We start from the raw sequence: 13,801 nt of genomic DNA on the forward strand, positions 1-13,801 counted from the left end.
AGATTCTGATTTAGACTTTATTCAAGGCCTTGATTTGACTCTTCTCCTTAGATCGTATGATTTTCCTCCTAGGCATATTCATATCACCAAAAAAAGAAAAGTATAACTACATACAAGTCTAGCATTATTTGACCTACCTTACAAAGTCCTGCTTTCATTGAACAAGAACCATGAAAGCTAAAACAAGATTATACTTCCAAATTTTTGAGAACCTATTCCATTTTCCCAGGCTATAAATATCATTAATAGTTGTGGTTTGTCTTACCACAGCATTAATATATGTAGTGAGAACATGAATATTTGCTGAATGTTGAATTAAAAATCAATCTGAAGTTTCATTACACACTATGAGATAATAATTCATTTTATTAAAGCCTCAAAGATAGTCAGTGATGTTGGCAATGTAAAAACCTTTTCAGAAAATTAAAAACAAAACAAAAATCCACAGGAACACATAAATAGAACAAAGATAGCACAGTGGGTGAACTCTGAGTCTGGAATCAGGAAGACCTGAATATACATTTAGCTTCTGACACTTATTTGGGCAAATTATTTAATTTCTGTATGCCTTAGTTTCTTCAATTGTAAAATGGGGGTGATAAAAATAGCACTTATATTACAAAGTTTTTGAAAGAAAGAAATGCTTGTTTCCCCTTTTGTTGTTCTGTTAAATTACATTATATATACATATATATGTATATATAATGTAAAATGCAAACTGTATGTAAGTAAATGTCCATGGTTTCACATGAGGTCCTCATTTCTGAAAAGCCATTCCATTTTCCAAGGCTATAAATATCATTAATAGTTATGGCTTGTTTTGAAACAGCATTAGTATATATGGTGAGAATATTAATATTTGTTGTATGTTGAATTAAAAATCAAGGTTTCATTTGATGCTATGGAATAATAATTCATTTTACCAAAGACTCAAAGATAGCCAAAGATGTTGGCAATAGATATATAAAAACAGTTCCAGAAAATAAAAACAAAAAAGAATATTAACATTTGTTCATAATTTAAGACGGGCTAGAGGCTACTTGTTAAAGGTAATTCCCTCACTGAGAACATTCATCCTGCCAATGTAGATCCCTATTTCCTGTGCAACTGATAGTCTTAGAGAATTTCTGAGAGAACTGAGAGGTTAGTTGTCTAGGGTCACACAACCAGTAAGGTTGTGTCAAAAGCAGATCTGGAACTCAGCTTGTAAGTCAGATCTCTATCCATTCTATTACATTGCCTCTCATATTTATAATAAAAGATAAAATTCAAAAATAAAAATGAAGTTGATAATTTAGCAATTCAATAAAAACTGATGTGCTGACAAGCAGACAAATATAAAACAGAAGCAAGAAGACTAGCATGGTTTTTGAGTTACTGACAAAAAGAGCACAGCTTTGGGACAGAATAACTTCAGTGGATAGAAAACCAGAATGATCTATAAGAGCTTTACTATAAGAAGAGAACAGTAAAGTCCTATAATGGGCTGTAGTTGGCACAATGGAGAGAGTGCCAGGCATGGAGTTAGGAAGACCTCAGTTCAAATTTGGCCTCAGAAATGTACTAGCTATGTGACCCTGCGCAGATCATTTAACCCTGTGTGCCTCAGTTTCCCAGTCTGTACTAAAAATTAGAGATGGAAATAGAAAACCCCTTTGGAATCTTTAACAAGAAAATTCCAATTGGAGTTACAAATAGTCAGATATGACTGAAATGATTGAACAATCACAACAATGGCCTGTAATCATCATCAACAGTATGCATATCACTTTCCATGGGCACAACCTTATGCTACCATCCCTGGAAACCCAGTGCAAAACTGTGTCCAGGCAGTTGAACAGTGATGATTCAGCCAATCATCTAATACCATAGCCTACCCAAACTAAAGATTTACAGAGCAAGGGTTATGTTCTGCTTGGTGGCCTTGAGACTTGGACTTGCCCAGACACCAGGCACACATAGCCTTCTTGAGCAATCTACTCAGCACTCCCTATGGAAATTTAAAACCACTAAATGCTTGATGATTAACTAAGCAAGTCCTGAAAGCAGGAGACCAGCATAAAAATCTATATCTGTTGTATCCCAGTTCCTCTGGACATTCATGGAGGAGGATATAGGTTGGTTCTTGTCCTTCATTATCAAAGAAGACCAAAATGACATCACTATGTTTGAGACAAATTACAGTGTGTCCAACTGTGGCTGATCCAATGTGAACCTGGAATGCTCTATCACTGATCAACCCAAATAGTCCATGTGAATACCTGGGATGGGTACTCTAACTCTAAACTTATGTATGTCATATTTCCTTTGAGGTGCTTCAATTCTGCCCTTCTTATAGAGCACAGCACCCTCACTGATAAAGGCACATCATTCTGGGTGGTCCTGTACTAGTGTCTCCGGTGCTGCACAGCCAATTCCAGAGTTTTTAAGAGAAACCTTCAGGGTGTCCTGGTATTGCTTCTTCTAATTCCCTTGTGAGTTGCACTCTCTATAATAATGTTGGAATGCTAGGCAGTTTAACTCAAGATAGGACCCCAGTGTCTGCATCTTCTCCTGCCAGGTGATTTTCAGAATCTTTCTAAGACAATTTAAATGGAAGCAATTCAGTTTCCTGACATGGTGCTGGTAGACTGTCCAGGTTTCACAGGCATACAACAATGAAATCAGCACCACAACTCTGGAGACCTTCAGTTTGGTAGTCTAATACCTCTTCTTGCCCACACTTTCTTTTGGAGCCTCCCAAATACTGAGCTAGCTCTGGCAATGCATGTGTCAACCTCATTATCAATGTGTGCCTCCCTAGAAAGAACACTGCCAAGGTAAGTGAACTTGCCCACAGTACTCAAAACTTCTCCATTTGCTGCTATCGATGGTTCCACATATAGATGGTGTGGTTCTAGCTGATGGAGCACCTGTGTTTTCTTGGTGTTAATTGTTTAGACCAAAATTAACACAAGCAGTAGAGAATAGACTCATATTTTGTTAAATCTCAGTTTTATAAGCTGCATTGAGTGCACCAACATGCATGATCTTCTACTTTGGTCTTGGCTTGTAGCATTTTCAAACTGGAGAATTTGCAATCAGTGTGGCAGCTGACTTTGAGGCCATGTACATCCTCAGGGAAGGCATTTGATAATATGACTGAAAATATAGGCTAAAAAGCATGGGAGCAGGGACACTTCCCTGTTTTACTCCATTGGTGACTGGGAAATCTTGAGAGCATCATCTATTATCCAGAACCTGGACAAGCATGAAATTGATATACAGTAGTGATGAACTTCTCTGAGCAACCAAATTTTGATATGTTTCCATAAATCCTCACAACTAATGGTATCAAAGGCTTTGGTCAGATCTACAAATATTCTGGAGTTGTTGGGCAGGAAACACCTCGATACCTTCTGAAGCTACACTGGCCCTCAGGGAGGTGACTATCTTCCAGGTGAAGGATTAGGCTACTGAGGGGGACTCTGGAAAGAATCATACCAGCAATGACTAAAAGAGAAATACCCCTGTGATTGTCACAGGACAATCTATTCTCTTTACCTTTATAGAAATGGACAGTGGAAGCATCCTTGAATTTTTGGTGGAGTAACCTCTTCTTGTCTTATAACTTGGACAATTTCAATTAGTTTTTGGATGAGCAATGGGCCCTGAACCTTGTAGATCTCAGTTGGAATAGAATCATCACCAGGTGCTTTGCCACTTGAAAGGAACCTAATGGTATTCAAAACCTCTTCTTCAGTTGGAACTTCAGAAGAGTGATGACTTCAACTTGAGGTAAATGGTCAATGGCTTCTACATTGATTGATGATGGTCTGTTAAGAAGATTATGAAAGTGTTCAGCCCATTTCTCTAAAGTCACATCCCAATCATTAAGCAATGTGGATCCATCAGCACTGAATCTTTGGTCCATAAATAGCCTTCAGAACAACATAAAAGCAATTTGGTTTGTTACTATCTGCATAAAACTGAATTTCATCTGCCTTCTTGCTGAGGCAAGAGTCTTGGACTTTTTGATGGAGTTCTCGTTTTTCATTTAGTAGTTTCTGTATTTTCCCATCATTTTCATCAAACCAGTCTAGATGTTAGCAAGTGTTCTGACCCAGATAAGCTGCTGTACACAAGATCTCTAAAAGCTGCCCACTCTTTTTCTACTCCACTACTACCAATTGTGTATTGGCTCAGTTTTCCCCTCCAAATTAGCAACAAGGGGCAGCTAGATGTTGCATTGGATAAAGCACCAGCCTTGGAGTCAGGAGGACCTGAGTTCAAATACAGGCTCAGACAATTAATTCTCACTTAGCTCTGTGGCCTTGGGCAAGTCACTTAACCCATTGTCTTGCAAAACAAAAATAAAGGTATAAGCAGAGGATATAGGGAGGAAGAAGTTTTCCAAACAGAACAGGCACAAGACCACTATGAAGCATGACTGTGGCATATTGGGACAAGTGTTGGACAGACCGGCCTGATATGTGACAATCAAAGGGGAAATGGCTCTTTTTCCTTCTACCAAATCTTGAGGCTGGTCTCTGAAAGAAAAATCATTGTCACAAAGCAAAGAAAGATTTCAGAACTATCAACAGAAGCTCCAGCTACTGACTCCAGGCAGACTCCATGGATGGGTTCTGCCAATGATGTTATTATAAGTGATGTGAGACAGTATAGTAAACCCTACTGACCCTAGAGTTAGAAATATCTTAATTGGAATTCCAACCCAGACCCTTGCTAACTGGGTGACAGGACAAGTCATTTCACTAATATTCACTCCTCATTCCTTAAAAAATAGAGATATGGACTCAGCAGCCTCTAAGGTTCCTTCTACCTCTAAATCTTTGATTCTAGGATCCTATATGGTATCTTTTATTGTTCAATTCAAGAATGTAAATTCTTTGCAAGTAGGGATTGTTTCACTCTTTGTACTTGTATCCCCAACACCTAGTAAAATTTTGAGTAGGTACTTAAAAATTATCTGTTGATTGACTGAATTTGACAAATATTTTACTGTGTCATTATATACAAGGCTCTGAAAGCTGTCCCTACCTTCAAAGAGTTTACATTCTACAATATATGCAATGATACAAAGTATAATGTAGTGATATATTATAACGTATATAATATGTTACAAGAGGGAAAGAGCTCTATTATCTAGATGGGTTAGAGGAAAGGCTTCTCTCAAAATCTGGCCTGAGTTTCGAAAGAAACCAGAGGTTCCCAGAAGCAAAGATAAGCAGAAAGTGCATCCCAAGCACCAGGGATGAACTGTGCAAAGGCATAGAAGTAACAGATGGGTTGTTATATCTAGAAAACAACTAGCAGACTAGTTTAATTGGACCAGAAAGTACTTAAAGTAGAGCAATATGAAATAGTCTGGAAAGTTATATAGGAGTTATGTTATTCAAGGTTGAGGATCTCTTTATTTTCTCCTAGAAACAATGGAGATAAGCCCCCAATAGACTGAATGTAAGTCATCTAAAGATAGTGTCTATCAAATAATTTTTTCCTTATATATCACCTCACTGCTTAGTTACAGGATTGTCACATCAATCTTTGTTGAAATACATGCCGTATTTTCTGTCTCATTTATGTGTTGGGAATTAAATATATGCTTAAATACAAAGATTTTAAAAAATCAGTAAGAGAATTGCCTAGTTACAATTTTTTATTCTCATTCAGATGTATTTACATAGCCTTATTCTACACAAGATGAGTAGTGTGGATCCTTCCTAAGGTCTGTAAATAATGAAAAAGGAGGGTATAGAAGGAGAGAGGAGAGAGGAGAGGAGAGGAGAGAAAGAGAGAAGAGAAGATGAGAGGAAAAGAGAGGAGAAGAAAGGCGGGAGAAGAGAGAACAGGACAGGGCAGAAAAATAGGGAAACAGAGAGGGGAATGGAGGGAAGAGAGGGACAGGGGAAAAGAAAGGAGAAGAAAGACCCAACTCTAGTGGCTGTTTAATGGAATAGAGTCCAGAGTGGGGCAAAGAATGTTGGATTTGAATCAAAAAAAGAACTAAGTTCAGATCCTCACTCTCTCACTTGTTGCCTGTATAACACTGGGAAATTTATTTAACTTCTCTGGGCCTCAATTTCTTCATCTATAAAATATGGGATTTTGACTCCAAAGTCTCTTTTAACTTGATAGTTATTCTATCTGTGTATCGCTATCTCTGCCTTCAGACAAATTGTCTCCCTAAAGCACAAAAAGAATAGAGATAGTCTTTGATCAAGAAAACCATTCCTAAACACAATTGCAACCCTTTCCATGAGAAGTCATACCAATAAAGTCCAAAAGGGGGCAGCAAGTCACTCCCTCTTCTGACACTCAGCCCTTAGTGCCTCTACCACTCATGTCAGTCCTTTCTTTCTATAACTGTTCAGACTTGCCACAGTTTATTTTGCCTAGCTTCTGTAAGCAGGTTGGTTAGCTTTCCCCAAAATCCAAAACAAAGAAGCAAACAAAGCAAAAAAAAAAAAAAAAATAGCCACCAAAACAATTAGGAAGGGCTGGGTGGGGACCGGCCATTGGGGCAAATTGCCAGCTGCTATTTAAAATTCATGCTTTTGACAGAGAGGCGGAAGCTTCTCTGGAAAAATGGGTGATTCAGGCCAAGGGAGCAGCTGCCTGCATTCCTACAAAGTCACAGGAACTCTACAACGACCTTTCAGTCAAAGCACAAGTCTGAACCTAATACTTCCCTTGGTTTCCTGATGTGGAAGTCAGAGCCTTGTCACTGAACTGGTCTGTTCTCTCTCATTTCCTGGGAGTCATCCCCCCCTCCCCTCACCCTGGAGAACAGATGAAAGAAAGAGGCAGGGGAAGGAACCCAAGGTAGGGAAGATGCTGCTCTGTTGTTGCTAGGTTCCCACCCCTGGGGACCACTCTGTCCTGTGTTCAACAAGATGGCTGTATGCTTCTTGTTTATTCTCTATTTATCTTTCCTTCTCATTGATTACATTACAGAATAACTGTTAACAGTTGCCTAACTGTGCACTAGATGGATAAAGTATCTCAATCTGTCTCTAAATTAGCTAAACCAGCTGGCTAATTCAGTCAAACAGATTAATCAATTTCGAGGAAGAGGGAAGAAGAAGAAGATATTTGGAGATTTGTAAACAAACTAAGTGGTTGCATGATCGATTTTTCACTTTTCTATTGACAGTGTTAGAGACAGGCTTGAAGGAACTAACAATGTATCAGTAAATTATTGAATGGCAGGACATATTTTGAAGGGCTATATATTCACCCTAGAAGACATCTCCAAGGCTCTTTTCCTTCTCATATATCATTCCTGTGCAGAACACTGACATCTTTTTGGACAAGTTCTACATGGAATGTTATGGGGTAGGAGCTGCAGTAAGCAGGCCAGGAGAATAAAGATAGGGAATATACCTGTGATTTTGCTGGCATAAGAAGCCAACTCCTCTGCAACTTAGAAAATTATTTAAGTTGAGGCAGCTAGATGACACAGTGGATAGAGCACCAGCCCTGAAGTCAGGAGGACTTGAGTTCAAATCTTATCTCAGACACTTAATAGTCTAGCTGTATGACCTTGGGCAAGTCACTTAATCCCATTGCCTTGAAAAAAAATTTTTTTAAAAAGAAAATTACCTAAGGTATGGTGTCAAACTCAATGGAGTTGGATTGCTTGAGGTTACAGATTGACTTAGCAAGTCACAAATTAGTATCTGCTAGGTTGTATTTTTATTTAGTTAGTTAAGCATTTCCCAATTATATTTTAATCTGATTCAGACTTCAAGAGAGTATTGTGTACCTCTTCTGGTCCTGGTGTTTAATACCTCCCTAGGATCAATAGCTGTATGTGTCAGAGGCAGGATTTGAATTCAAGTCTTCCTAGTTCCAAGAACATGAGTACAGAAGATTCAATTTAACAGCTTTTGCTTACTTAAATTCAGGCAAACTGAAATTTGTAATGATAATGATGACTGACTTTTATATAGTGTTTTGAATGCTGCATAGTGCTTTTACATTTATTATATCTTTTGAGCCTCATGTTGAACCCATTTTACAGGTAAAAAAACTGAGGTTCATGGAAGTTGTGACATGTCCATTTTTTTATATACTAGAGTTTTCCCTAAAAAAAAAAAAAAGCTGAAAATACAACAAATTTTACAAATGAAACATAATTACAAACCACTAGGGTTTATATAAAGAAATCTTAGAAAAAATATTTTTATTACTTAAATAAATAAATAAATACTTAACTATGGCTATTCATATTTTCAGGTTTATTTAAAGGTTAGGCACACCCATAGAAAAGATTGGCTTTTTGACTAATGTTCAAAATATTTAATAAGAAAGTATGTGTTTTTGCTGACTAGAACTATATTTCAATCATTGCTACACATTAATTGAATACTCCTTTTATAACAACTTAGCTCTTTACCGTATAAAACCCCCAAATCTTTCTACTTCTTTTTGAATTTCCCCTCCAATTACTTACAGGAAAATTTTATCATAGATTTAGAACTGAAAAGGACCTCCAAGGTCATTTAATTTAATCCCTTCTCTTTTATAGATGGATAACTGAGGCCTGAAGAGGTTATATAACATATCCAAAGTTATTTAAAAGCAGAGCTTTGAATTCAGGTTTTCTGACTCCAAAGTAATGTGTTTTCCTAGGCATCACAATAAGATCAATTTTTTTCTTGCACTGAAGTCTCCATTTGTGTAAAATTTCTAACCCACAGATACTATCACTATCCTAAAGTTAAAATGGAACCAGTAAACATTGTTAATAAAGGAAGATTCGACAATAGTTGTTTTTGAATTTTTTAAGGATCTGTGATTTTTACCAGTGTGAATCCTCTCTGCTTTAACATGGATTGCAAATTCCTTGACACCATAATAGATGGCTTCGTGAATCACTTTAGCCAAAAATAACAAATCTTCCGGTGATGAGCCTCTCTGAACTTAGCTAGGATAACAGTTTGTCAGTTGGCTGGTACTCAGAGCCTTTTCAGGTTGCTAGGACTTGCCAAAGCTTGGTCTTTGCTGATATGAATGGCCTTCAAGAATCCAGGGTATGTCCTTGATATTCTGTGATAAACCATTAAAGTAGAAAAAATGTGTAGGACATTGAAAGATATATTTTTATATTAGTCATCTTTTGTTTTTAATTTTGAATTGGGCACATGGCCTGAAATTAAACTCTTGTGATGGATTGTCTTTCATCACAAAATATCTCACAATCCATTTTTCCTCCCTCGTTACTTCTGATATCTTAGCATTTTATTGAAGGTTTAAAGAGGAAATGGAAGAAGCAGAACCAAAATATATAGAAAAGATAGAATACACATTTTTTAAAAATATAGGTAAACACAGGGCAATCCAAAAGTCTTTGTGAAATTTTAAACTAGTGAAACTTCAGGGGCTAACTACAACTGCCAAATGACTGCTACCTTTATTTTGATAGGGTGTATAGACTGGCAAGTTAGTTATTTTTGCACCAAGGGCAGGAGGTAACAACTATGCTTGGGATGTGTCACATTATGAGTTAAGGGGACAGAACAATATGTGGTCTGACAGGCAAAGAATTCATTTCGTGTGTGGGAGCAAAAGAGAAAACAGAAAATCTGGTAGTTTCCTATTTAAATGAATTATCCTTGCTAAACTTAACAACTTATACTAAATTTTTGCACCCTGGTTAAAGATCTGTTTTTCCTGTCCAAGATACAGTCATTATAGATGAAATGAATGTAAAATGAAAAAAAGAAGAGAATCCAAAAAGAAATCTGTGAACCACATTTTTTACAAAATGTACTTTTATTTTTATTCAACAATAATATTCTCTCTAATGCTTTTTACCCGAATTGGTATTTGTTTTTCATAACAAAAGGTGAATGATTTTTTTTCTCTCTACACCTTCTAGAGCTATCTGTAATTTATTTGAGGTTATTTGGGTTCATTTTAAAGTCACTAATGGTATTTGAACTTTAGGCACGTTTTGTTTACTTTTTTTTTTTGACTATAGGATTACTTTGTAGTAATGGAACATACCGTCTTAGAGGAGGAACAATGGGACATTATTAGATAAGTGCTTTAAGAAAATCCCATATAAGAAAACATGTAGTCATGAAGCATAAAGGACATTTGATTTATATTTCAAAGACTTTGGAACTACCATAGGGTTCCTCTAAACTTAACATAGGATCCAGGAGCTTGTGTTTTTTAACATTCTAATAACTGCTTTTCAATATAATTGATTTCCTTTGTAATCCTATTATTTTATATTATGCACTTAAAACATTATTCTGAAAACGTCTATAGAGTTCATCACTGTGACAAAGGAATCAACAATTCACACATAAAAAAGAGGTGAAGAAACTTCTGTCCTAGAGCACTGGACATATTATACATTTTTTAAAATTACCTGTACAGTGTATCCTGAATCTTAGTGCAGTTCTAAGCCCTATTAGATCATAGACCTGCACTAAGACTTTGGGAACACCCTTTAGAGGCAAATATCTATTCTATAAAGCAAACTGTACTTTTGATTTAAACTGTATAGCTAAAGGGTAGCTAGGTTGTGCTGTGGGTAGAGCTCTGGAATCAGGAGGACCTAGTTCAAATCCAGCCTAAGACACTTGACACTAACTTGCTGTGTGACCTTGGGCAAGTCACGTAACCCTAATTGCCTTGCATCAGGACCATCTCCAGTCCTCCTGATTCATATCTGGTCACTGAACCTAAATGACTCCAACAGAGCAAGTGAAACTGGTGACTTAGCACAGCCTCCCCTCACTCAAATACAATTCATTTACTTGTCATGGCATCACTTCCCTGATGTCATGATCTTCGTCAAGAATAAAGCACAAACATTCTATAGATATGAAGAAGTACATCAAAGTATCAGTTTACAACCTGAAAGCAGGTTGTAAACTGCTTTTTGTCAAACATTACCTTTTGCACATATTTGCATAATGCTCTCCATAGCCTTAACAGACAGTTCAGTTGGTTACAAAATGATACTAATGGAAACCAAGGTTATGGTCTACTTGGTCCAGTTAATTGTGCTCTATCTCATGGTCGTAAACTTGCCCTTTAACAATAAAGCCATTATGAAAATACTTCATCTTGTTGGCAAAATGGAATGTACCAGGACTGGGGATCCCAAAGTCCCGGGATCTATAGTTAGAGAATTAGCAGGGAAGCTTGCTAACAGAGAAAGTATCAAAGGTTCTGAAAAGGAAGTAATTGGAAAAATAACTAAATTAGAGAGGCTGGTAATAGCAGTAAAGTGACAAGTGATAGATAGCTGGAAAAAAAAGAAAGTAGGATGAAAGAAATGAATAAAGGTAACCTTTTTTCCCAAAGATCTACCTTCATTATGAAACCTATCCCAAATGGTAGTTTTGTGAATTGTAGATATAATTCAGAACATCCTCAAAGTAAAATACTGTATTATATTTCATTAAGTAATTATGAGAATTTTCATTTATTCATTCGTTCAACATATATTAAGCACTTCATACCTTCTGGAGTGTATAGGATTTGGTGTGAGGACTTGCCAAGTCTTTTTTCAGGGCTGTTCATCCACTTTTGGTGAATACCTGTCACCCCAACTTTCACCTCCAAGAAGCTAAAGCAGGGGGGTCACATCCCAGTAAAACCATCTCAGCAGATGGGCTAAATCAGCTTGAGGGTAACAGGTCTCCAATTCCCTGATGAGTTAGGTAGATGGCTAGCCCAAGCATACAAAGACATTCCCTTCCCTACTTACTCCTATGGAATGGGCAGGTGAGAACACTTTGTTCCAATGGCCATGAAGGCAGGTGAAGCAGGCAACATGGAGCAATTAGATTTTGGTCAGATATTGAGGACACCAAAGACTTCCACTGCGTCCCAGGCCATTGTCAGTCATCCTGACTTAGGTCTTGCCCCTAGACTTAGATGACTTTGGAAGAGAGCCACTGACAGCTGTATAGCTCTACCTCACTTAAATCCAGTTCCCGTAATCACTCCATGATGTCATTGATCATCTCTGAAAACAAAAGAGGAACAACAACAACAATAAACACCTACAGTACTATGAAACTATGTTAAGCACTGGAGACACAGAAACAAAATGAAAAAAAAATGTCCCTGCTTTCATGAAGCTTGCATTCTTTTGGGAGAAAACATTGACACTCCTTCAAATTATCTTAATTTTAAAATACCCAAAGGGTCTGTGACTTTACTGTTGTCTGGAATTCCCAGTGTGAGAGCTCCAACCTCACAGGGCAGATTACAACTGTCTGTGATTAAGCTGTCTGAGATACTTAGAGGTTAAGTGATTTGTTCAAAGTTTCACAACTAATAAATTCAGGCACCAAATTAAAATCAAAATACTATCCTCCATATACTAGACTCTAAATACTATCCACTGTGCTAGCCTGCCTCCAATTATAAAATTATGTTCAGAAATGTACTGGGAAAATACTGAATATTTTATTTATAACACTTTTAAAAGAGGTTTTTTTCCCTTCTTTTTTTCCTCCCATGTATAACCTAATGAGTCAAATTTAAGATCTATCTTGATATTCTTTGATAGTGTTCCAGATTTGTCCCTAATTATTCAACTCCATTGAAAGTTGCTGTGGAGCAAAAAGTCAATGAAACACTAATCTGAGCTAAAACAAATTTCACTTCTTCCAGTGAATTAAAAGAAAGTGGTACATTAAGTTTATTATGCAAGCTGTAGAGAGGAAATACCAGTGATTGATCAATAAAGCCAAGAGAGCACTGAGATGGAACACTCAGAAGGAAATATTCTAAGTAAGGTAGACTTTCAAACTTGGTATGGTTTCCAAGAGGAAATTGCCCCTGTTGACAAAATAATGTGTAAGCACCAATTGATTTTTAATCTCTTTATTTATTTGGGGTGGGGAGGAGGTTGGATGATATGATTTTTTTCTTATTCACTCAATAATATTCATAGGATCTTAGAATTGGAGAGTACTTTAGATGCTATAAAGTTCAATTCTATTGTTCTATAGATGAGGGGAAAGATTTACAGAAGTAAAACTTCTTGCCAGGATCATAGAACTAGCAAGTAGCAGAGTCACAACTCAAACTCAAGTCTTCTAGTTCCCAGTCCTGTGAAATTTTTATGATGCCATGAATCTGATGAAATGAATCATATTCTAATTTTGTTTCTGCTTTTTGAAGCATGAAAAGTTGCATGATGCGAATATTCACGTTTAAGAAACATAGAGATGTTTTGTGCCATATATCTAAATTATTTGGGTGATTGAATCTTTTCACTCTTATCCAAATATTTTGGCATTTATGTCACAGCTTCTGATCCTGTAGCACCTATCTCTCCTCCCTAGAACCTCAAGTCTTCATGGTGAATTGCAAATATAAATTAACAAACCCATTTCCAGACAGAAGATCTATTTTCTCCACTTATTAATCATTTTCTAGGTTAGGTGCTTGAGAAATAACATTAACTTTTTTAGGGCACTATATAATATGATGCATATGGCAGTAAGCATACAAAGTAAGCACTCTAGAAGTACCTTGAGACTATTCAAGTATTGTCAGCACCATGGCTAGAGTAAGATGGGGAGCCCCTAAGCAGCTAGCTCAGTCAACACTATGGCTATGGAATGCAGCAGAGCCAGCCATAGTTAAGCTTCAGTGTTTCATCATTATGAGTGTGTGGGTGTAGTGTTTAGTTGAAAGATTTAAGGAGGGAGAAGAACAGTACCTGTTACTAATAGTTAATTAGGTTGGTCATAATTATGATGCAATTTGGGACAGATTTAACCCAAGTAAACATAGTGTCCGGACTCCTGGGAGA

At 36.9% G+C, this 13,801-nt stretch overlaps 1 protein-coding gene across 2 annotated transcripts in view; it reads left to right on the forward strand.

The window, feature by feature from the left end:
- Window positions 1-6,680: 6,680 nt before the first annotated feature.
- The window catches only part of MAP3K4 (mitogen-activated protein kinase kinase kinase 4), a 205,585-nt gene continuing 198,464 nt past the window's right edge, over window positions 6,681-13,801 (forward strand). For both annotated transcript variants that reach the window (XM_074187981.1, XM_074187980.1), the window contains exon 1: window positions 6,681-6,825. Coding sequence is in view for 1 of the 2 variants with exons in the window: in XM_074187980.1 (XP_074044081.1) it covers window positions 6,794-6,825 (32 nt within the window). In the remaining variant the exon portion in view is untranslated. The remainder of the gene's footprint in view (window positions 6,826-13,801) is intronic.

This window comes from Macrotis lagotis, chromosome 5, assembly GCF_037893015.1.
Source record: "Macrotis lagotis isolate mMagLag1 chromosome 5, bilby.v1.9.chrom.fasta, whole genome shotgun sequence".
In the NCBI taxonomy this organism is placed as follows: domain Eukaryota; kingdom Metazoa; phylum Chordata; class Mammalia; order Peramelemorphia; family Peramelidae; genus Macrotis; species Macrotis lagotis.